Source organism: Geotrypetes seraphini, chromosome 8 (assembly GCF_902459505.1).
Source record: "Geotrypetes seraphini chromosome 8, aGeoSer1.1, whole genome shotgun sequence".
Lineage (NCBI taxonomy): Eukaryota > Metazoa > Chordata > Amphibia > Gymnophiona > Dermophiidae > Geotrypetes > Geotrypetes seraphini.
In genome coordinates, this window is record NC_047091.1 from 58,302,617 (window position 1) to 58,327,616 (window position 25,000).

Genomic DNA, 25,000 nt, shown 5'->3' on the forward strand with positions numbered 1-25,000 from the left:
ATGTGGATTATCTGTTTCTTGCTCTTTGGTTGTGAGGAAAATATGAATTACATACAGTGGTACCTTGGTTTAGGAGCATAATTCGTTCCAGAAGCATGCTCGTAATCCAAAGTACTCGTATATCAAAGCAACTTTCCCCATGGGGAGCAGAGAGGTGCCAATGCCCCCACCACAACAGCGCTGTACTTCAGGTGGTCTACCCCCTCCCCCCCCCCAGGGAGGAGAGGGGATCAGGGGCCCCCTCCTTAATTTCTGCCTTGGGCCTCAACATGTCTAAAACGGCCCCCGTCTGCAATGACACCTAGAATTTTTTCTTGGGCGCTGACTCCTAAGACGGACCCTAGTATTAGGTAACTAGGGTTAAAAGGGAACTTTTTCAGAACACAAAAAGCGCTTGCATTTACAGACTCCAAGGCAGTTGGGAACACACAGCGCATGTGCAAGTCCATGCACTCATATGTTGACGTGAGGCAACTAATTGCATGAGTGTAGGAAGTGGGTCCTTCTTCGACACAACCCCAAGGCGGGGACGCAAACGGAAGCCCACCCGATATATCAACGTCTCTTAGACTTAGAACCGAAGAGGAGGCAACGGACCCTCCTCCGTCTTCCTCTACGTTCCCATCCTCAGGCCGTCCCCACCCCTGCCGTTTCTTGCTCGGCGCCCCGCCCCCTGTGACGCAATGTTTCTACCCTTCCTTCTTCCTGCCAGAAACCGGAAGTCTTCAGAGGAGGGGGGCGGAGCGATGAAAAAGGAAAGTTCCGAGCTCTGTTGCTGAGGGCCTGAAGGAATTGCCGCCGCTGCCAAAAAGCAAGTTTGAAGGGAGTGGAGGGAAGGATGTTGGGTTTTGTGTGTGTTGAAAATGAGATGTCCGATCTTGGGCTGGGAGAGGAAGGGTTGGGGTTTGAGAGAGGTTGGGATGGATGCTTGACCGTGAGGGAGGGGAGATCTGGGGTCCCCGAATGGGTGCTCAGAGTGTATGGGCAGTCAGATGCAGGCTACTTGGTACCTCTGGACCAGGGGTCTCAAACTCACGGACCGGGGTACACATGCAGTCCTCCACATACTATTTTGAGGCCCTCGCTATGTTTATCATGGTGACAGGTCAAAAGCGCGCAAGACAATTGCGCGCAGACAACCCAGCGCTAACACAATTGCGCTCACAGACAATTGTGCTAAAGACAATTACGCGCAACTATATCTCCGTGCAAGACAATTTAGCGCAAGATAACTGAGCGCAATGACAATTCAGCGCACCACTAGAGACCGCTTGGCGAACGAAGGACACGCACACGAACCGTTTATCATAATCACAAAAGTAAAATAAAACAGTTTCTTGATCATGTCTCTTTAGCTATAAATTACAATATTATTATTAAGACTTAACCAAAAGGAAAGATTTATAAAGTATAAAGAATTTTACCTCATGCAAAATTCTCATTTCTTTAATAAGACATTAACTCTTTTTTTTTTCTGAGGCTCTCCAAGTACCTACAAATCCAAAATGTGGCCCTGCAAAGGGTTTGAGTTTGAGACCGCTGCTCTAGACGTATAGCTCTGACTTTTCCATTATAATGTGAAGGAAGACTGTGTGGATCCCTGAAAACAGTGGAGTAAACGATTAATTCTGCCTGGCATTTTTGGAGTCAGGTGGCAACCCTAGCGGGGGCTTTAAATGGGGACTACGAAGGCACAGTTTTTCCTAGATTGTAGTTCAATGTACTACAATTTTCCTAGTTTAGACAGTTTTGTATCAGTCCTTAAGCAACTTTATCTTAAAAATGGAAATAGAAACGGTTTCTACATTTCACCACTCTCATCCCCCCTCCCAAAAATTTCCTTTGATCCACTTCCTGCCTATCTTCATCTTCTGTATATTTTTTTCTCTTTTTGTTAATGTTTACCCACTTTATATCTTTCTTTTGATAGAAAAACTGAATGGAGTTGCATCTCAGTTGGAAACTTCAGATGACACGTGGCTCCATTTGCCTCAACCTGCTCATCTGGGGGTTTCAGCAATGGCAGCAGATAGCCCATCTAATGGGAGTCTGATCCAAAACCTTCCCCAAAAGGCTGTGGATGAGGAAACTGTGCGAGTGACCAAAGAGCTGTGCCTTAAGGCCCAAGCAACAGAGACTGCCGAAAACATAGGACAAACTCTAAAACTGCCTCAGCTCTTGGACACGGAAGCAAGTTCCAGAGATCCTGAATTGTTGGAGAGTGGCCCGCTGCTGGACATGTTGAAAGCAGTAGCCAATAGCAGGATACAGATCCGAAGCCAGCAGAAGGATGAGCCGGACTTTACGCAGAAACAGAAGCTGGAGATGCTGCTGGAGCTGTACCGCTCCAAGCCTGTGATATTCCTGGAGCGATTTCACAAAGCAATGCAGCAGGAGCATCTGGTATGCTTTAGTCATCTGCAGGGAGACTATGAAGTGGACTTCTACTGCCGGGAGATTAGTAAATCCTCCCTAAAGAAAGGCAGTCGAACTCGTTTACGGAACAGACGTTACGCAGCCCTTCAGCAGCTCATCCAAGGTAATAATGTATGAAGAATGGCATTTTCCCTGGGAAAATTTTCAGCATGCTGCACTCATTTCCACCTGCTAAAATATGCCTAGCCAAGGATAACCAAATACAAAAATGAATATAGATTTTAACTAGGTAGAGGCAAAAATCCCACTGGTGAGTATTGTGGATACCTAGGAAGCCAGTTCTGGTCAGTGCAATGAGGATAAGAGTTGTCACTGTTCCTAGAAAGAGCATTGTAAATATAAAGACCCTTGCATGAATAGAAATTAGGATGCCTTAGCTGATGGGAGAGTGCACAATGTCCTTCTTTTATAATATTGTTTCACTCATGCTGCACTTTCAGCATGTGTAGCACCCAGAACAGTAATCCTCAGAGTTACATACAGGCTGCCAACCCGAGAGAGCTATCGGTTAAAATATAGGGTGGGATAAATGACTGAGGTCACTTGGGGGGAATTCAATAGAGGTCAGCCAAAGTTAGATGCTGGGATGATGCTATGTGAAAATTCTATAACAGCAGTTTTGCATGGGACTGCCTTTAGAGAATACTAGTTTAAATCTACATTATCTATTCATAAGTATTTATGCCAGTCAAAATCTGATGCAACTACTGGAGCCAAAGTCCCAGAAGTTAGAATGTAGGCTCTTCTGAGCAGAGATAGGGACTGTCTATAAATGTCAAAATGTACAGTACTGCTTATGCCTTTCAGCGTTATATAAGTGATAAGTAGTAGTAGCAGTAGGAGTTAGGCATAATAATGATATTATTCCATAACCCTGCATTGAATTGCCAGGCATGCCCCTGAGCCACCATTGCTCCTCCTATGGCCATGCCTACTTCGGAGTTGAATGTGATGGTAATTAGGCATAGAATAAGGTGTAAGGCAAATCTGTGTGTAACGAAGTGGCTCCGTTTAAGAATTGTTAAGATCAGTTGATCCTTGGTGCCAGTTAAGAGCCAATTAACTAGGGCTGCAAGTTAATCGCAGCCAACTTTGCAATTAATTAATTGCAATTAAAAAAAAATTAATCACATTGCAGTGTCTCCTGTCTCCTCCAAATATCTCTTCTGCTGTCTTTAATCCCCTCCCAACCCCTGTCCTTGGTGTGATCCAGCATCTTTCCCTCCTACATATTTATATTTATTAAAAGAACTTTGATATATTGCCACTCTTCATCAGCTTGAGGCAGCTTACAATAAAAATATAATAAATGAAAAGAAGTCCATTTTCTAATAGGAAAGATAAAATCCACTCAATAAAGACTATCACTCAAACACTATGCTTATGTTTTCTTAAGAGGTTCCAAACCCTGTTCCCATTTTTAACAAAAACACTCTACCCTTCCATATCTGTAAAGGCATGCTAACCTTTCCAAACTTCAAAGTCTTGCTCAAATAAATGGCATTTCAGCATTGATTTAAATTTTTTATAAATCAGTTCACTACAAATTTCTCATGGCAATTTATTCCAGAGAGCCTGTGCTAACCAAAAATAAGCCCTCTCCTTGGTTGTTCTCCAGTGAGCTATTGATAGATGCAGCATAGACAACCTATAATCCTGGAGAGATCTCAAACATGTAGTAGGGGTATAAAGAATAGTCCATCTATTCAGATAGGAAGGTTGATGTTCCCATAACGCTTTATGAGTTAGGCATAAGATCTTAAATATTGGTCGATTGTTAATTGGTAACTAATGGAATTGCCTTAATAGGGGGGTAACATGGTCATATAGTATAGCAAAACCTTATTTATATCCATATTCTGCAATGTTTGTAGTCTTTAGCCTTAGCTTAGCGCCTTTGCGAAGGGCCTTGCAAGGGACGAGCGCTACTCTCAACAACACCAGAGGAGAACAGACCGGTAAGGAACCGACAAGCACAGAAGATAAGGAAGAGACAGACACAAAAGAAACCAACCCGCACATACAATCAAGGTGAGGTAGAGCAGAGACAGCACACACGAGAGAGACAACAAGGCAAGCAACACAAGGAAGCAGCAGGCAAGGGACACAAGCACACAAAGGCACAGGCACTGTAACACAAACAGACTCACTCAAATAGGAAGACTGCAGTCAGGAAGTCAGAAGGTAAGGGGGAGGTAGGATCAGTAGGAAAAAGAGCAGCAGTAGGTCACAACAAATCACTCAGACAACCCACGAGTGAAGCACGAAATGGAAGCCCAAGGAAGTCAGAAGATGAGCTTTCCTGTCTTCTGTATCGACTGCAATATGTATGACTACCTCCCTTCGGGGATCCAGGCATACATTTGCGATCGATGCATGAAGATGGATAGCTTGAAATGTCAGGTAAGACTATTTGAGGGAACAGTGATGGAACTCGAAGACAGAATCCGAGCACAGGAGAAGATTCTAGTGGAGTACAGCCCAAACGACGAGGTCAAGGATCTAGAAATGTTCATAGAGGAAGCCCATCAGCACCACGTAGAGATCCCAGGGCTGGAAAACTGTACTCAGGAAACCCATGTGAGGAGAGAAGACACCCATGCAAACACAGACGAAAACGAAGACGAGGTAGGAGACAACCGCACACCAGGAGGAATAGTGAGAGCACAGGAAGATGTCCTCCCACCCAAAGAACAGGAAACAATTTCAAGAGTATCATTGGAGGAAGATGACTGGCCCTACTCCAAGGACGTGGACCTACGCCCCCCAAGGAACTCCCGAATAAAGAAGATGGGGATCATCGTAGGCAACTCCATTATACGACATGTGGACAGCCACACCGCAGGAGGAAGAGAGGACAGAGTCGTCACCTGTCTGCCTGGAGCAAGAGTAAAGGATGTGACCAACAGGATCTCCAGGATCATAGATGGCGCACGGGGAGTGGACACCGCTGTGCTTATCCACGTGGGAACAAATGATGTGAGCGGGCGGAAGTATGACAGGGAAGAGATGAAGGGCCAGCTCCGCTCACTCGGAAGACAACTGAAGATCAGGGAGGTGAAGGTGGCCTTCTCTGAAATCCTCCCTGTACCAAGAGCAGATGGAAAGAGACAAGGGGAATTGCAAGTGATCAACGCCTGGATGAGATGATGGTGCGAAGACGAAGGCTTCGACTTCGTGCGCAACTGGACGGCGTTCTGGGGAAAAAGCAAGTACTACAGAAGGGATGGACTACACCTCAACAAGGAAGGAGCAAGAGTTTTGGCAGGCAACATGAAGAAAGCAATAGAGAAGGCTTTAAACTGAAGGACAGGGGAAAGCCGACAGTTGACCACCGGTCGATGGCACGGACAACAGGATGCCCCGACGTAGGAACAAAGGACTACTACTCATACACAAGAGAGGTCGACCTCACAGCCAACAAAGGAGAACAAGCAGGAAGAGACAACTCAGACACAGGAGGGGATGACCACACAGCAAACATGGGAGATAACACAGGAGCAGTAAAGGATACCGTAAATGAAACTGTAAGGACAGCCAAGAGTAGAAGGTCCAAAAAGGTAACACGAAGGGAACTTAGATGTATGTATACAAATGCTAGAAGTCTAGGAAACAAAATGGGAAAACTAGAGACGATAGCAAGACATGAGAACATGGATATCATTGGCATAACAGAAACATGGTGGAATGAAGAAAACAAATGGGACACAGTACTACAGGGATACAAACTATATAGAAGGGATCGAGAAGGGCAGAAAGGTGGAGGTATTGCCCTATATGTTAAGGAAGGAATAGATTCTGTTGGAATGATTACAACAGACAGGAAAGAGAAGCTGGAGTCCCTCTGGATCAAAATTCCTGGTCACAATGGCGCAGATACAAAAATTGGCCTTTACTATCGTCCCCCAGGACAGGCGGAGGTCACTGACTCAGAAATGATGGAGGAAATCAAACAAGTATGCAAGACAGGCAATGTAGTTATATTGGGAGACTTCAATTTCCCAGGAATAGACTGGAAACTAGGAGCCTCCAACTGCGGCAAGGAGGCCAAGTTCCTGGAGGTGCTAGGGGATTGCTTCCTGGAGCAAATGGTAAAAGAGCCGACAAGAGGCGACGCCACCTTGGACTTGGTCCTAAATGGTCTCACCGGACCGATAACAGAAGTAGAAGTCATGGTTCCACTGGGAACGAGTGATCACAATGTAATCGACTTTAAACTTGACATCGGGAAAGGGAAACATGCCAAAACCTTAACCACCACCTTAAACTTTAAAAAGGGTAAATACGATTGCATGAGAGCCATGGTAACAAAACGACTCGTGAAGATGGTGGACAAACTTGAAACAGTAGATCAGGCATGGTGCCTATTGAAAAATACTATTGCAGAAGCACAAGATCTCTACATTCCGAGGATTTCCAAAGATCGGAGAACTAAAGGCAAAGGAGAATCGGCATGGCTTACCATACAGGTGAAGGAAGCCATAAAAGAAAAGAAGGACTCTTTCAAAAAATGGAAATGCACGAAGACAACCGAAGCCTGGAACAAACATAAAGATGAACAGAAGAAATGTCACAAGGCGGTGAGGGATGCAAAACAGGACTATGAGGAAAAAATAGCCCCGGAGGCCAAAAACTTCAAGCCCTTCTTTAGATACGTGAAAGGGAAAAAACCTGCAAAAGAGGCAGTGGGACCCCTGGACGACAAGGGAAGAAAAGGGTACATCAAGGAAGATAAACAAATCGCAGACAAACTAAATTCCTTCTTTGCGTCCGTCTTTACGAAGGAGGACACCTCAACAATACCTAAAGCGGAGAAACTGTTTACAGGAGAAATAGAGGACAGCCTCACCACAGTTGAAGTGAACTTAGATCAGATATACTACCAGATCGACAAACTTAAAAGTGACAAATCCCCTGGACCGGATGAAATTCACCCGAGAGTCTTGAAGGAATTGAAGGTTGAAATCGGAGAGTTATTGCAAAAACTTGCAAACCTGTCAATCAGAACTGGTCAGATACCAGACGACTGGAGGAAAGCGAACGTCACGCCAATTTTCAAAAAAGGATCGAGAGGAGAACCGGGCAACTATAGACCTGTGAGTCTTACATCTGTCCCCGGCAAGATGATTGAATCACTGATCAAGGATAGCATAGTTCAGCACTTGGACACACACGACTTGATGAAACCCAGTCAACATGGATTCAGGAAAGGGAAATCGTGTTTGACGAATTTACTCCAATTCTTTGAGACCGTGAACAAGCAAATTGATAGTGGAAAGCCGGTGGACATAATATACTTGGACTTCCAGAAAGCATTTGACAAAGTTCCACACGAAAGACTTCTCAGGAAACTACAAAGCCATGGCATAGAGGGAGATATACAAAGATGGATAGGCAAATGGCTGGATAACAGGAAGCAGAGAGTGGGCATAAATGGGAAGTTCTCCGACTGGGAGAAAGTGACTAGTGGTGTACCCCAGGGCTCGGTACTTGGACCGATCCTTTTTAATATTTATATCAATGACCTGGAAAACGGAACATCCAGTGAGATCATCAAGTTTGCAGACGATACAAAACTCTGCCGGGCAATCAGATCGCAGGAGGACAGTGAGGAACTCCAGAGCGATTTGTGTCAGTTAGAAAAATGGGCGGAGAAATGGCAGATGAAGTTCAACGTGGAGAAATGCAAGGTAATGCATTTAGGCAGTAAAAATAAGGAATACGAGTACAGAATGTCAGGTGCAACTCTGGGAAAAAGTGAACAAGAAAGGGATCTGGGTGTACTGATAGATAGAACCCTGAAGCCGTCGGCACAATGCACGGCAGCGGCAAATAGAATGTTGGGCATGATAAAGAAAGGAATCTCGAGTAGATCGGAGAAAGTTATAATTCCGCTTTATAGGGCAATGGTCAGACCCCACTTGGAATACTGCGTCCAACATTGGTCTCCCTACCTGTGTGGACACCTGGAATGCGCTTCCAGAGGACGTTATAAGGCAGAGTACGGTACTGGGGTTCAAGAAAGGATTGGACAAATTCCTACTGGAAATGGGGATAGAGGAGTATAGATAGAAGATTACTGCACAGGTCCTGGACCTGTTGGGCCGCCGCGTGAGCGGACTGCTGGGCACGATGGACCTCGGGTCTGACCCAGCAGAGGCATTTCTTATGTTCTTATGTACCTAAAGAAGGATATAAAACTGCTGGAGAGGGTGCAGAGACGAGCAACTAAACTAGTGAAGGGTATGGAGAAACTGGAATATGAGGATCGACTTAAAACACTGGGATTGTTCTCCCTTGAGAAAAGGAGACTGCGTGGGGATATGATCGAGACCTTCAAAATACTGAAAGGAATCGACAAAATAGAGCAGAGAAGATTATTTACATTGTCCAATTTGACACGGACAAGAGGACATGAAATGAAGCTAAGGGGGGGCAAGTTCAGGACTAATATCAGGAAGTTCTGCTTCACACAGAGAGTGGTTGATATCTGGAATACTCTCCCAGGGGAGATTATTGCGGAATCGACAGTCCTAGGCTTCAAAAGCAAACTAGATGCATATCTCCTTGAGAGAGGCATATAAAGATATGGTTGGCTAGAAAATAAGCCAGGTGTATACCTAGCAGGGCCTCCGCGTGTGCGGATCGCCGGACTTGATGGACCGAAGGTCTGATCCGGAGATGGCGCTTCTTATGTTCTTATGTTTATGTTGTTTCTCCAGCAGGCCTGCATATACCACATGACTGTAATCTAATTTTGATGTAAATAATGTATACAGCAATATTTGAAATGCAGTTTGATCAACATATGTGATTCAGCATCACCTCACCCCCCCCCCTTGCTGGTCCACTTTAAATATGGTCTTCTGTTGCTCTCTGGCAGCAGCAGCATTCCTTATACACTGTCTGTGGCCTGGTCTGAAGCTTTCCCTCTGGTCTGTTCCACCCATGCAAAAACAGGAAGTGATGTCAGAGGAGGCAGCATAGGCCAAAGAAAAAGCTTTGGAGCAAGCCGCAAGTAGCATATGTGCAATGCTGCTGCTGTTAGGGACCAGGTAAAGACAACCGTTCAAGTAGACAGGCAAGATTGGGGGCAGTTGCTGAACGCCGGGTGGGGGTGGGGAGTGAGTGACCAAGATGGTGAACTCCAACAGCTATAAGATTTTGGTGCTGCTCACCACCAAGTTTGTGTCGCTGCTCATGAGGATGAAGGGGAGGGAGGGAAAGAATGACAGATAATGGACTTGGGGGAAGAGGAGAGGGAAGGGAAGAAGGAGAAAGGGAAATATGTTGGTTCTGGGGATGGGGAGGAGGAAGATCAGTCCTTTAAGGAAGGAGGATGGGATTTGATATACTGCCTTTCTTTGGTTAAAATCAAAGCAGTTTATATAATATACTAGTATTTAGTTTGTACCTTGGGCACTGGATAGTTACATGACTTAGCCAGAGTCACAAGTTGTTGCAGTGGAAAATAAATACTTTTAATTGTGATTAAAAATTTTAATCAAAATGTAACCCTGCAATTGCCCTATTAAATTATGTGCAGAAATGGAAACTGTGCACAGAATTCTGTGCCTAATCTTGGGTGTCACTAGATAGAATCTGGGGGATGGTGAAGGGTTAGAATCTTGTGCGCAAGTAAAACCACAGGACTACACAGATTTTGTGGTAGTGGCAAGGTGCCTTCCTTCACATAAATTTATTGTGCATTTTCTCCTGCCTGTTTTCTCCCCAGACGGGGACTATTTCAGTGATGAGCAAATGCGGTCGCGGGATCCCCTATTGTACGAGCATTACGTGGGGCAGTACCTGACAGAGGAAGAGGCTGGGACCCTAAGTAGTGGGGCCATATCGGGGCAGTGCTGCCTCTCTGATCTCCTGATGAACTCCTTCCAAGAACAGGTGCTCCAGAGGCGACTGCACGTACAGCAGGAGCAGGAGGATGCCTGCATGGAGGAAGAAGAGGAGGAAGATGAAGGTCAGTTGATTTTTCTTTTGGGGGTTTACATTTGGCATCTTCACTCGTGAAAAGATCCCTGGGGTCATTGTGGACAATACACTGAAATCTTCACCTTAGTACACGCCAGCAGGCCACATAGAATGTTACAAATTATTTTAAAGAATTGGAGATCAATGTTACAATGCTTCTGTATTGGGCGCTGTGTACAATTCTTTATTCCCCATCTCAGAAAAGATACTTGGAAACTGAAAAAGGTACTGAGAGAAAACTAAATAATAAAGGAGGTAGAATGGATCTGAAGAAGACAAAACAAGCCAGGAGATTGATTGATTGATTTAAAAAAAATTTCTATTCCGCTTAAGAACCTAAGTGGATTACAACAGTAACATATGTCAGAGGTGATGTATTAAGTCAGTCTTGTCCAAGTAGAGTCCTCAAAGGCCACAAACGGACCAGGATATTTGTAATGAATGTGCATGAGAGAGAGAGGGCATGCAGATCTCTCACATGCATATTTATTGGGAAAACTGGCCTGTTTGCAAACTTTGAGCACTGAATTTGGACAAGCCTTATAAAACTAAACTAAACCTTAAGTTTATATACCGCATCATCTCCACGGAAGTAGAGCTCGGCACGGTTTACAAGAACTTAAAAATGAGAAAGGGTAGGAAAAGGTTTACATAAGTTTATAAATCGAGTGGAAAAGTAAGGGAAAAGAAATTACATGTTAGAGAAGAGCCAGGTTTTTAGTTGCTTGCGGAATAAATGGAGGGAGTTCAGGTTCCGCAGCGGGATAGTAAGGTCATTCCAGAGACCTGTGATTTTGAAAAGAAGTGATTTTCCCAGTTTACCTACGTGGAGAATACCATGTAGGGAGGGGAAGGATAGTTTTAATTTATTGGCGGTCCTGGTGGAGTCAGGGCACGAGGAGTTGAAAGAAAGTGGGATTAGGGAAGGAAGGATGCCGTGAATAATCTTAAAAGCCAGGCAAGAGCATTTGAATTGGACTCTGGAAATCACTGGGAGCCAATGAAGATTGGCCAGGAGTGGGGAGACGTGGTCAGATTTACGTTTTGCAAAAATCAGCTTGGCTGCCATGTTCTGAATAAGCTGGAGTCTTTGGAGGCTTTTTTTTTGTTAAACATTGGACTTTTGGTGTGCTTGAGACAGATGAGGTCAGATAAAAGGCACCGGAGGAGGTGGGGATTGGAGTTGGGTGTCAAATGGGAATTTATATGCTCATTAGAGAATGACACGGGGAGCGATCCCCGCAGCGAACCGCTGCTTGGCTGCGGTTTGGCTGCGGGTTATGGTGACCTCATTAGCAAATCGCCGCAGACGCGGGGACAAATCCTTTCACCGCCCGCAAAAACGGTGAATAGATTTGTCCCCGCAGGCCAATGTTCCCCCTTCTAGGAACCGCTATTTACCTGTGTTTCACCGTGCTCCTCATTTGTCAGATCAACCCTTCCTGCCAATAGAACCCCCCCCCCCCCCCCCGACGATCGCACTCAGCCCTTCATGCCGACAGAACTAGCCCTCCCCAATGATCGCGGCAGGAGGGTACCCATCCCCTCCTGCCTACCCCAACAGCCCCCCCGACGATCGCAGCAGGAGGATATCCAACCCCTCCTGCCAGCTCCCCAACAGCCCCCCTATGATCACTGGTAGGAGGGTGCCCAACCCCTCCTGCCGGCACCCCCAACGGCCCCCTATATCGCCAATAGGAGGGTGCCCAACCCCTCCTGCCGGACCCCCCCCAACGAACCCTCCCACCCCGGAACCCCCTTAGTCTTACTTTCCAAGTTGGACCGGACAGCTCCTCGCTCGTCTGGCCAGCAGGCCTGCCTCCGTCCAAATGAGGCGGGCCCGCCCCTCCCCTCCCCTGCCTAACCCACAGGATCCTAGGGCCTGATTGGCCCAAGCACCTAAGGCCCCTCCTATAGCGGGAGTGGCTTTAGGTGCCTAGACCAATCAGGCCCTAGGATCCTGTGGGTTGGGCAGGGTAGGGGCGGGCCCGCCTCATTTGGACGGAGGCAAGCCTGCTGGCCATACGTGTGAGGAGCCGTCCGGTCCAACTTGGAAAGTAAGACTAAGGGGGTTCCGGGGTGGGAGGGTTCGTTGGGGGGGGGTCCAGCAGGAGGGGTTGGGTACCCTCCTGCCGGCGATCTTAGGGGAGGCCATTGGGAGGACCGGCAGGAGGGGTTGGGTACCCTTCTGCTGCGATTGTCGGGAGGGCCGTTGGGGGGGTCTACAGGAGGGGTTGGGTGCCCTCCTGCCATGATCGCTGGGGGGAGGGGAGACTTGCAGCTGTAGCCGCGGTCACTATGCTAATCACGGCAGGGAGATCTTTGCCGCGATTAGGTACAGCGGCCGCGTCTACTTACCATGTAGGCTAACATTGTAAGCATTTAAAGTACATGTCGTGTTTGTTTTTGCATTGCTAGCCCCAGGGGTGGTGGAAGATTAGTGATTGAAAAACTGTATGAAATTTTAAATTTAGTGATCAAAATGTGTCAGTTTTGAGAATTTATATTAATTAATTTTTTCTCTGTGTGTTTTGTTTTTGTATAGTTATTAACTAATATTTAACTAAGTTTTAAAGTTTTAAAGAATGTTTCCTTTATACGTAAATAAAGAAAAGTATATAAAATCGTACCCGTTTGAGGCTTTTATGTATGCAGCGGTGACGGTGACGGGGCGGTGAATGGGGTTGCAGTGGCGGTGACGGGGCGGTGAATGGGGTGGCAGTGGCGGTGACAGGGCGGTGAAGGGAATGGCGGTGACGGGGCGGTGCAGAGGATGGTGAGACGGGGACGGGGCGGTGACGGGGACCAATTTTTTCACCGTGTCATTCTCTAATGCTCATCTCTTTTAAAGTGGAAGATTCTCTACTGGGCAGATTACAGTGCTATATACAATTGAGAATGATGTGTAACAAGTTAATAGGAAATGGTTATTTGTCCTGTTAAATGGAGCCATGACTGGGGACACTCCTCAAGATTATCAGGTAGCAGATTTAAACCACATGTAAGAAAATATTTTGCCAGTCAACACACAGTCAAGCTATTCAGTCTCTGGGCCAAGGTTTAGGAGGAAAGATAAGGAATTCAGTTTTGGCCATGTTTAATTTTAGATGACAGTGAGACATCCTGGTGGCAATGCCAGACAGGCAGATTGATACTCAGGCCTGGATTTCCGTAGAAATTTCAGGCATAGAGAGGTAGATTTGTGCATCATCAGCAAAGAGCACTGGAAGCTGTGGGAGGAGATTAGGGCACCAAAGGAATAAATGTAGATGGAGAAAGGGAGAGGACTTAGGACCTAATGCTAGGGAGCACCTGTCCTTCTGATCCAGTACTGATCTAAGCATGGTGTTGGGGGTGGGGATGGCCTTTTCTTCTCCCTTGTTTGCCATGTTTGTTCCTTACTACATAATAACATAAGAGTAGCTATACTGGGTCAGACCAGTGGTCCATCTAGCCCAATCCACTTTAAAATAACAGTAAAAACATGGCTATTTGGGCAAGCATTTTTGGGATGAGCAAATGGTCCCTTGGAATCTTGTTGCTGCCAATTCCAGAACTTCTGTTTCCTTCCCCTTGCTCCTGCTGTCTGTCTGTGTACATGTGCATTTAGTTTGGCTGATACTGTCCTATGAAAAACACTTAAGAAAAAAAAGGAACCAAACTCCACTACACTCCTCCCTCCGTATCCGCGGGGGTTAGGTGCAGAGTCGGACCGCGAAGTGTGAAAACCCGCGAATAACTTTTCGGCCGGCTCTGACCCACCCCTGCCTCCCTCCTTCGTCCCTGGAACCTTACCTGGTGGTCTAGCAGTGAAGTGGGGCAGGAGCGATCTTCCTATGCTCCTGCCCCGTGCAGAGCCATCACCAAAATGGCTGCCGTGAGTTCCCTTTGTAGTCTCGAGACTATAATGGGAACTCACGGCAGCCATTTTGTTGACAGCTCTGCATGGGGAAGGAGCATAAGAAGATCGCTCCTGCCCCGCTTCACCACTAGACCACCAGGTAAGGTTTTGGGGAGGCTCAGACAGCTAAAAAATAGCCCAAAAAAGGAAATTGTTTCTAAAAAAATAAATTGCGAATAACCGGATCCACGAATGCTGAAACCGCGGATTCGGAGGGAGAAGTGTATACAACTTGTCAAAACTAACAACCCAAGTTGGGGAAAAATATAAACTATTGTTTTTTTAACCTATACCAATGTTTCTATGACAAACATTTGTCTTAAATGTGCTTACAATTAATATTTCTAATGCAAAAAGTCATCTGAATAGGAGGAAAAAAGACCTCGGATACTCGTTGATGGCTCGTGTTATTACACATACCTATTACATGAGTTGTATCAGTCATCAGTCTTAGGAAAAAAACCTCCTTTATAATATTAATTTTAAATGAAAAATAGAAGAACAGTTTGACTAACTGAAGGGTCCTGATCCCAACGGGACCTGTTTCTCTCCTGTGTCAGGGGATCAGAAGATAGAACCTCTGTTCATCAAGATCAATCTTGGATCATAACTGCAATCCTTCATTGAATCTGTCCGTCACTTAAAAAGGCGTTCAAAACTGTTAATATTATAAAGGAGGTTTCTTTCCTAAGACCAATGATTGATACAATCTTGTGTAATAACACAAGCCATCAATGGGTATCTGAGGTCTTTTTCTCCTCCTATTCAGATGACTTTTTGCTTTAGAAAATATCAATAGTCAGCACATTTAAGACAAATGTTTGTCATAGAAATATTATTAGTATAGGTGGACTTTAGTCTATGGACCAGAAATATCAAAGAGGAAACAAGTTAATTTAATCATGTATTTTTAATGAGAATAACTAATGAGCAGACTGGATGAATCGTTCAGGTGTTTGTCTGCCGTCATTTACTATGTTTAAAAAACAATAGTTTATATTTTCCCCCGCTTGAGTTGTTCGATATTGTCCTATCTGCATTTGTAGTTCCTTTCTGGCATTTATACTGTAGATTGTACACTGGTATAGTAAATTTGAAATAAATACGTACCTGGTAGAAACCCAAATAGTAGCAACATTCTGCGCTACAGATCCCATGGCAAGCAGTGGCTTCCACCATGTCAGTCTCAACAGCAGACCAAATTCTTAGCTCTTTGGAGATGCATTTATGAAATCACCGAATCTGTATATTTGTATTTTGCTGAGTAAAGAGGAAGAAGTGCAGCCAGAGCTGGAGGATTGGGTCCCGGAGAGTGAGGAGAGGGCTCTGCTTCGAGAGGAGCTGGTCACACAAATGCATCAGCGCTTCCTGGATGGCCGTGACAGAGACTTCGACTACAGGTGAATCTCCTTAATTGCTTTTGCATGGGAGCTATGAAGATCACTCTTCAAATCTCTGAATTCCTCCCCCTCCCCCTTTTATGTTCATTCAGAGTCATTTTTCTTTCCACTAATAAGCATATTTCAGCATCCTTGAGTTTGGATTTAGGTTTTAGATTTAATGGCTCGTCTTTCCAAATGGAGCTCAAGATGTGTTATTCTCGTGCATAGGAGCCATTATCCTGTTTCTGAGGGCTTAGGGCCTTATTTCTTAAACATTTTTACCATAGCCACAAAATGGGAAAACCTTCACTAAACTAAATTTGTATTTGAGACAGTAGAGGGTGAAGTGATTTGCCCACAATCACAAGGAGCATGTGCAAAATGGGATTTGAACCCTGCCTTCCCCGGCTCTTAACCAACCTGCTCTAACAACTAGGCTTTGCTACACATCTCAAGAGCGGTCTTAGGCATTCAGTTAATTACTTCTGTAGTCATTGAGAAGTTCCTGCCTGACCTCATGAACTTGGTTCTTGCTGTGGTGTGATTATACATAGACAGAGGGTGTCTGATGTCATCTGCTGCTTCCTCTTTGATTTTCCACAATCTTTCTTTTAGCTGTGTAGTGCCAGCAAGGAAAGAATAAGATAGAAACGAGATCCTATGTACCTGTCCCGAGCTTTCTTAAATTTGATACAGTTTTGTTTCCACCACCTCCACTGGAATAATAACTGGTAGTCTGAGCTTGGGAGGTGCAGAGCAGAAAGACCTACACATGTACTACTGGAAGGATCATTCTTGGACAGCTTTTAAGGGCCAAAGTCCTTGTATAACTGTGGGTGAGATCTCAGTATTGAGAAGCATATTACCCATCTACTGTATATGTCTCAACTAAAAAAACATTCATTCATGTTCTGCTGACATTTATCCTATTTGTTTTACGGTGCTGCTAAATGTTGTATTTCTGATACTGTTTCATGATGGTCTTATTAGGATTCTTTTTGCCAACTAGAGGTTTACTCCGTTGATTGTATTTATGCGTATGTTGGACCATTTTACTATTGTTAATGTTGATAACAAAATTGTACATTTTATGTTAAACTGTACTTGCTATATACTTCCTTGGCTGAACCTCTTCATAAAGGTAGTTGATAAATCCCAATTAATAAAAAATAAAGGCTGCTGGACAATGTTCTGTCTAACGACCGAGTTCATGTGAGGGAAAACTTTTTTTCGTGAGCAAAAGTGTTTTTTCTGTTACATTACCCTGATGGTACTGTACATTACAAATTAAGAATTACAAATATAAATTAAAAATTGGAAAGTTAGAAGTTATTTTATTGAAAGAACTTAAAATAATTTTCAGTTAGCTCTTAGAGGCCAACTTCTCTTTCCCCAGGTCAAAACAGTAAGTTGTCCTAACCTGAGAAGCAAGGTATTGGTCTCTGACAGTTGGTCAAAAATGTTTTAAAATTAATCATGTGAGAAAATATCTTAGTTCAATTTTCTATTTCTATTTATTAATCTTAGGTGCCACACTACTTTTATCTTGAATTAAAAATATTTTTTCTACTTTTATTTTCTGTCCATTTACTTAGAACATAAGAATTGCCACTGCTGGGTCAGACCAGTGGTCCATCGTGCCCAGCAGTCTGCTCCCACAGCGGCCTTTAGGTCAAAGACCAGTGCCCTAACTGAGTTCAGCCTCACCTGCATATGTTCTGGTTTAGCAGAAACTTGTCTAACTTTGTCTTGAATCCCTGGAGGGTGTTTTCCCCTATAACAGCCTCCGGAAGAGCGTTCCAGTTTTCCACCACTCTCTGGGTGAAGAAGAACTTCCTTACGTTTGTACGGAATCTGTCTCCTTTTAACTTTAGAGAGTGCCTTCTCGTTCTCCCTCTACTCTACTCTATTCTTTCTCTACTAAGTCTATTCCCTTCAGTATTTTGAACGTTTCAATCAAGTCCCATCTCCAATCTCTCACTGTACGGCAACTCCTCCAGCCCTTTAACCATTTTAATCACTCTTCTCTGGACCCTTTCGAGTAGTACCTTATCCATCTTCATGTACGGCGACCAGTGCTGGACACAGTATTCCAGGTGAGGGTGTACCATGGCCCGGTACAGCGGCATGATGACCCTCTCCGATCTGTTCGTGATCCCCTTCTTAATCATTCCTAGCATTTTGTTCGCCCTTTTTGCCGCCGCCGCCGCACATTGTGCAGATGGCTTCATCGACTTGTCAATCAGAACTCCCAAGTCTCTTTCCTGGGAGGTCTCTCCAAGTACCACCCCGGACATCCTGTATTCGTGCATGAGATTTTTGTTACCGACATGCATCACTTTACACTTATCCATGTTGAACCTCATTTGCCATGTCGATGCCCTTTTCTCAAGCTTGATTATATCATATTGCGGATCTTCACAATCCCCCTGTGTCTTCACTACTCTGAATAACTTTGTATCATCTGCAAATTTAATCACCTCACTCGTCGTACCAATGTCCAGATCATTTATAAAGATGTTGAAGAGCACGGGTCCAAGCACCAAGCCCTGCGGCACCCCACTGGTGACGCTCTTCCAGTCCGAGTATTGTCCATTTACCCCCACTCTATGCTCCAGCCAGTTTTTGATTGACGTGAGTATTTCACCCTCGATTCCATGACTCGCAATTTTCCTGTGTCTTAAGTCTCTTTCCTCTTTCAAGGATTTTTCTCTCCTTTTCCTTTTGGCTTTCTTCAATTTATTTTTCTACCTCTATGTCCAGATTTAACTCATTCTTACTATTTAGTCTTCAAGTTCCCTCTTTTTTACTGCCTACAGCTTTCCATTCTTTTCCTCACCCTGGCTCTCCTATTGTACTTCCCCTTATTCCCACTCTTTCACTAACTCTGCCTTCTTTCTCTCCCCCTTCTATACAGTGTTTGCCCCATATATCTTCCCTTTCTTTTTCTTTCCATCATTAACTTCCTCCTTTTTGTCTCCTCCCAAAAAAATATCTGCTATTTCTCTTCCTCTTTCTATCCAGTATCTTTCTCCTTTCTCTTCCCTCCCCCTTCCATACAGACTTCCCCCATCTCCCCTTTCAATTCTCCCTTTCATCATCTCCCTCCTGTCTCTCACTTCTTTCATACAAGCTTCTGTCTTCCTCCTTCTCTACAGCTTATCCCCCCTCCTGTTATCATCCAGCGTCTCCCCTCTCTTCCCTTCCATCAATGTTTCCCTCCCCTTCCATACAATGTCTGCCCCCTTTCACTTCCCCTGTTCCACCATCTCCCTCATCTTTGTAATCCACCTCCCAACATCTGCCCTCTCTCTCCCCTGTTCTATCTAGAATCTGTTTTCCCACTTCTATACAAAATCTGCCCCCTCTCTTTCTCTCCCACCGGCATCTTTCTCCTCTTTCCCTTTCCATCCAGTGTTGACTACCTCTCTGTCTCCCCCCCACACACTTTATACAGCATCTGCCCCCTCTCTCCTTTTCATCCAGCGTCTTCCCTTTTATGCCCCCTCTTTCATCACCTTCTGCCTCTTTTTCTCCCCTCTTCCATCACTATGTCCTTGTCTGCCTCCTCTCTCCTGTAGTTTGTCCTTGTGTCTGCCCACTCTCTCCCTTTCCATCCAGTGTCTTTCTTTCACTCTCCTCCTCTCCCATTTCCTCACATATATCTCCTCTCTCTTCTTCTCCGCTGCCACATTCCAAGAGCAGAAATTTCCTCCCTCCCTCTCACTACCACCCATCGGTCGCTGATGCTACTTCTTCAGATGAGCAGCAGTGGCGGAGGATGCAAAACAGTCCACCTCGCTCTCGCACAGGCAGGCACTCTCGACGTCCTCTCCCAATTCCAGGGCAGTCACTGAGCACACAGAGGCTGTGACCGCTGCTGCTTGTTTGGAAAAGCTGTAGTAGCGGTCTTGTGTAGTGGTGGGAGGGAGGTGGGGAAACACCGCTTTTGGTGCGCGGCAGCCAACAACCGCTGCACCAGGTTCTGAAACTAAGTGCACAGCCGCTTAGAGGGAACATTGCTGCCGGGCTATCTTTAATAGCAATAATAAATTAAAGAAAACCTGGTGGTTACCTGTTGATTAAATCCAACATAAAAACCACAAATGTAAACCAAAATGACACTGAAGGTGTCTTTTATATAAGGGAACAAGACTCAGGTTATGGAGTTTCACCCATTCCGGGTTTTCTCAAAAGAGACAAGCAATTTTTTTCTCTTACGCCTGCTTACATCACCGGCTTGAACCCATCCTCCCTACCTTAACTCAAATAATTAATTTATTTCTTTAATTCATAACTTTTTCATCTTCTATATTAAAATTCATCTAATTTGATCTCTTAATTTATAACTGTTTAAATACTGAATACTAAAGAACCTCATAGTTCATTTCAGAACTGACAGAAAAAGAAGTTGTACTTATCTTAAAAAAAGTGCACTGCTGCTTTAAAGTGCTGTGTTGAAAAGTGCATTCGTGCTGTAAACTGCTTCAGTTCATTTCCAACTCTTAGAACTTAAAGTGCTTAGTTCCTGCTCTAGAAAACCAAGGCCGTTGCTTTCAATCATCCAACGCGGCCTGCGTTTCGCGGGATACATCCTCGCTGCGTCAGGGGAAAGTCTCTCTAGCAACGTTTCTCTGGGCTATAAATATACTCCTGCCAGTTCTAAGCAACAAGTGAACAAGGCAATACGTTTTTCTTAAAAGAACGACAGGTAGGGAGGATGGGTTCAAGCCGGTGATGTAAGCAGGAGTAAGAGAAAAGAATTGCTTGTCTCTTTTGAGAAAACCCGGAGTGGGTGAAACTCCATAACCTGAGGCTTGTTCCCTTATATAAAAAAAACGCCTTCAGTGTGTCATTTTGGTTTACATTGGTGTTTTTTTTGTTGGATTTAATAGCAAGAAGCAATAGATGTTTACACAAAGCCTGTAAAATGAGAATACGTATCCTGTATGCAATCATCGCTTAAGGAGAAGTGGCATTCCTGACCTTAGGTTAACTAGAGATCATGAAACTTATCCTTCATAAATGTCTTTATATCTAGAAGGCAATAGCAGGAAAAAGTCAATTGCATAGAAGTATTAAATGTAACTGAGAGACTCCCCCCCCCACACACACACACAGGCGCCACACAGTGGTTTAATTGCAGTAGCTGTGGCTGGGGACAGTCCCACCACTGTGGAAAGCTTGAGTGGCTGCCCTTATTCCTAATGGTTTTTCCCTTTTCTTCTCTGTACAGCGAGGTGGATAACAATCCTGACTTCGATAACCTAGACATCGTTACTCGAGACGAGGAGGAGAGCTATTTTGATGAAGAAGAACCTGAGGATGTAGAGGATCGAGAAGAAGAAGAAAATGAGGAGGAAAGGGTGATGGGCAAAATACCAGTTCTTTAGCCACCAGCTGCCATCCCATCTTCAGGAAGGCCAGACTTTCTTTATGGTTTTAATACCATTTTATGAGACTTCTAATCAGTGCTTGTCCTTTCCCAGAAACTAAGACGGCAGTTAGACATGAAAAGCTAGGAGAGGGAATGTCGGTGATTTGGAATTTCAGCTTGCCACTAAGTACCCTAGGGAGTGCAAAGATCTCTTTTTACCCATGCCATTTGGCGCACTGCAACCAGCACCCTGAAGTCACCTCAGCTATTCTCCTGTCACAGGAAGCAGATTCCCTCTCTTATGGCTGACTGATGCAGGTATCTCAACTACAATGTCTAAGCCACCTGTCCAAAATAAGGAAAAGTTGATCCTAAGTAAATGGATGGTAAGGGGCAGGCAGCTGCAAGTCAGAGGCGTTCTTATCTGGTTTAATTGTTGCCCTTAAAAATAGTAAGGACAGGTTTGGGTTTCCAGTAAGTATTTGAGCTACAGTGTAAATAATGATGGGTGGAAAGGGTTATTTTATAGATTGTGATTTTTTGGGGGGTTGTTTTTTTGTTATTGTTCCCCAGTGTACTATTCCCTCTAAGCTGAGCAGAAGTTCTCCAACTGTATTGCTGATAGGGGGGGGGGGGTTGAGGTGTTCAGGCAAGTTCCCTGGAGTCCTATAGAGCCTGCCTGTCCCTCACTATTGAAAATGTGCTAGTGAAACAGCACCTCCCACTGGCAAGACAATAAGTGGAGGGTTCCTGGATTCCTGCTCAGTTTAGAGGGAACAGTGCCTTGATGTCAGAGCTGCTAAGCCTCTTCCCTTAAATAGAACCATGCCATGAAGCTACTTAACCAAGGGGGCAAGTGGCATTGAGCCCAGACATTGTCTCTCCCAAGGAGCACTGAGATGAGAACATGTTGAAAAAATAAATGTGCTACACTCGTAATGGAGAAAAGAACAGATTTCCTGCAGTGTAAAATAATAATTAAAATCTTTGATTTGATTATATCCTGAGCGTCTATTGTGGAAATCCCTTGGAAAGTGTGCAGTGCAAGGAGTTTATTGTAATAATCTGATGTTAGAATGTTCTTAAGGCTGGCAAATGCCCAGCCAGTTCTTTACTCCCATAGGAAGAGGCATGGGGGAGGGAGAGCAATGAAGATGCTGTTTTAAGAAGAGATGTCTTCCCCTGGAAAGGAGAGGGTGAAAGTTGCACATAGACTGTAGTTTAGTGCAGATACCAAGGCTTAAAGGTAAACAGGTATGGAAGCGGTAGCACTTATTTCTCTTTAATTTCAAACAATTTTTATTGATGACATGTTCACATTGCAGAATACAATTTCAACAAGCAAAGCATAGTAGCAAGCTCAACAAGAATCGTCCATAATAATCAATTCAAAGTCATCAAACATTTTAACAAAATATCACCCTCCCTTCCCCACCCTCACCCAACCCAAAGTTCAAGCCCTAATTTGTACCTGAGGAAGTGGGGAAAAAAAGAAACAGAATAAAAGCCGCAAAAGCTGAATTTGTCCAGGGGCCTGGATTCTTATGACCCCCTAGGAAATGTCAGGAAACCCCATCCCTCCAGATAGACTCAAACTAGAGTTTGTAAGACAGTAAAACAGCCAACAATGAGGGGGGAAAAAACCCTATATCTCCCTCTACTCAAAGCATCTAAATGTACTGTGTTGAGGAGAAAAAAATATATAATAATCCCCAAAGTCCTCCCTCCCCGGACCTATTGCTCCCACCCACTAACACAGTACCTCCCATTCCTTTCCACTACTCCTGCCTAAGAACGGGAAAGAATTTAAAAAGAGATAAATAAGAAGGGAGGGGGGAGGAAGGAAGAAAGAAGGGAGGGGGAAAGAAAATAAAAAAACAAATCTCCCAACCCTATAGACCAGGGGCTGCACAAACACTAACGCTAGCTGATGAGCAAAAAAAAAGGTCAAGCAGGTCCCAAGTTTGCAATCATTAATATAGAAGATGTACTTATCTAATGATAAATCTTCATTAAAGGGACACTGGTGAAGAACCCTAAAAGCAGTAATACTTACCCTGACTGAGCGATCTGCCATGTGCGCCGCTGACAGCGGAAGCCTGGTTCTCCTATTCACTTCTATTGCAGCCATGGTGAACCTCATCAGAGCGGGGATGCTGAAGCGGCTGTCGGCGGCGCATGTGGAGGATTGCTCAGTCGGTAAGTATTAACTGCTTTTTTGGATTCCTCTTCACAGTGTCCCTTTAAAATTAGTTTTGATATTTTTTTTGCTTTTTTTTTTTTTTTTTTTTAAAGTAATGTCTCCTTTTTTTAAAAAAAAATCTTTATTTTAAAACACACAAAGTGCATACAAAAATACAGCAATTGGCACCAAATAACAGTACTTATTACTAACAAATAATAATATAGACATCTTCCCCCCCCACTTTCCCTCCCAACCCGGATGTGTGTAAAACTCAATAAAATGGAAGGCTTGGACTATTAATTGGTGGATACAAAATTTGCTAATGGGCCCCAACTCTCATTGAAGTTTTTACCATAACCCTTTATTTCTGAATCCATACGTTCGTATCGATAACATAAGCACAGGGACTCCCACCAAAAGGTGTGATTCAGTCTATCGCAATTCTTCCAGTTTTTTGTGATCATTTGTATAGCAATCTCAGTCATTACAAGAAGTAATCTATTTTTAGCTGCAGAAATTAGAGACATGGGTTGTAATATAGTTCCAAAGAGAACCATATCATATGACATAGGAACAGAGGTACCCAATATCCTATTAATTGTAACCCATATCGACTTCCAGAAGCCTAATGTTAAGGGGCAAAAGTACAACATGTGATCCAGCGTCCCTATATCAAGATGACAATGCCAGCATCTATTAGACTTTGAACTATCTAATTTTTGCAAACAGATATAACGTACATAACTGAGGTGCAAGCCAATTGGCAATTTCATGTTTTTAAAAATTACCTTTCCTTCTCAGTCTGCAGCCATCCAAAATTTGGAAAAATCAGCCACCCATCTTCCTGTCTCTTTCAGTCTGTACATCTTTGTTCCAATTCCAGAACATTTATTTGCTGCTTTTGGCTTTCCTTGAACTGGGAAGTTTTTAATTACACTGCTGGGTTGAGTGGGTCCTCACTTGTCACATATTAATTGTAGCAGGGGTTCCAAAAATCAGATTCAGTCACTTTCATGGCCCTCCCTAGCTCACTCATAATGTATTAAGATTTGAAGAGGGTGTGAGAGCTGAGTTTGGAGAGCCTTGGTGAACCTAATACCCAATAAAGTGCAAAAAAAGTCATTTATAATTAGATTGTAAACAATTTTTATTGACATGAAAAAACCAGCAGACATGAAGAAAACAACAAGTGCCCGAACAGAAGGAACAGAGGTAATATCTGCATAACCAAGTACAGCATGACAAAAACATGTGTCAGTTATACCCACCCATAAGCCCCAACCTCCCCTAGTTCCCCCCTACCCACAAGCCGTACTCACCATCCCCACCCCCTTCCCCTTCCCTCCCCCCTGTTGGAGAGGAATGCAAGGACAGGAAGTAGAAAACCGCAGACCAAATTGCCCCCAGGGTCTGGACTATGATGACCCCAGGGCACCTAAATAAACAAGGCATCCCCTCCAAGAACAGTCCCCCCCATCCCCCCCTTTCTCAGAGCAGAGAGATGCCGGGATCCAGAACCAGCCAGGAGAGAGCACCATTAAGCCAGGGTATTAAGAAGAAGGCTACGTCCCCTAGGAGACAAGGAACGTAAATAGGGGTCCCAAAGTAGCAAAAAGCGCCGACGACGGTTAAGGGAACCCCCCCACATCACGCGCCTCCCATAAAACTAACGCATGAAGATGAGCTCTCCAACGCCAAAAAGACGGAGGAGTCGATGAGGTCCATTGCTG

The 25,000-nt window shown here is 44.4% G+C and overlaps 1 protein-coding gene across 1 annotated transcript; it reads left to right on the plus strand.

Moving 5' to 3' along the window:
• The first annotated feature begins 635 nt into the window (after nucleotides 1-635).
• CCDC97 (coiled-coil domain containing 97) lies at nucleotides 636-22,086 on the plus strand. The gene is made up of 5 exons (XM_033957091.1): nucleotides 636-811; nucleotides 1,931-2,539; nucleotides 10,172-10,414; nucleotides 15,597-15,726; nucleotides 20,945-22,086. The coding sequence occupies exons 2-5, from the start codon at nucleotides 2,020-2,022 to the stop codon at nucleotides 21,099-21,101; spliced, it is 1,050 nt and encodes a 349-aa protein (XP_033812982.1). The 5' UTR covers nucleotides 636-811; nucleotides 1,931-2,019; the 3' UTR covers nucleotides 21,102-22,086.
• Nucleotides 22,087-25,000: the final 2,914 nt, after the last annotated feature.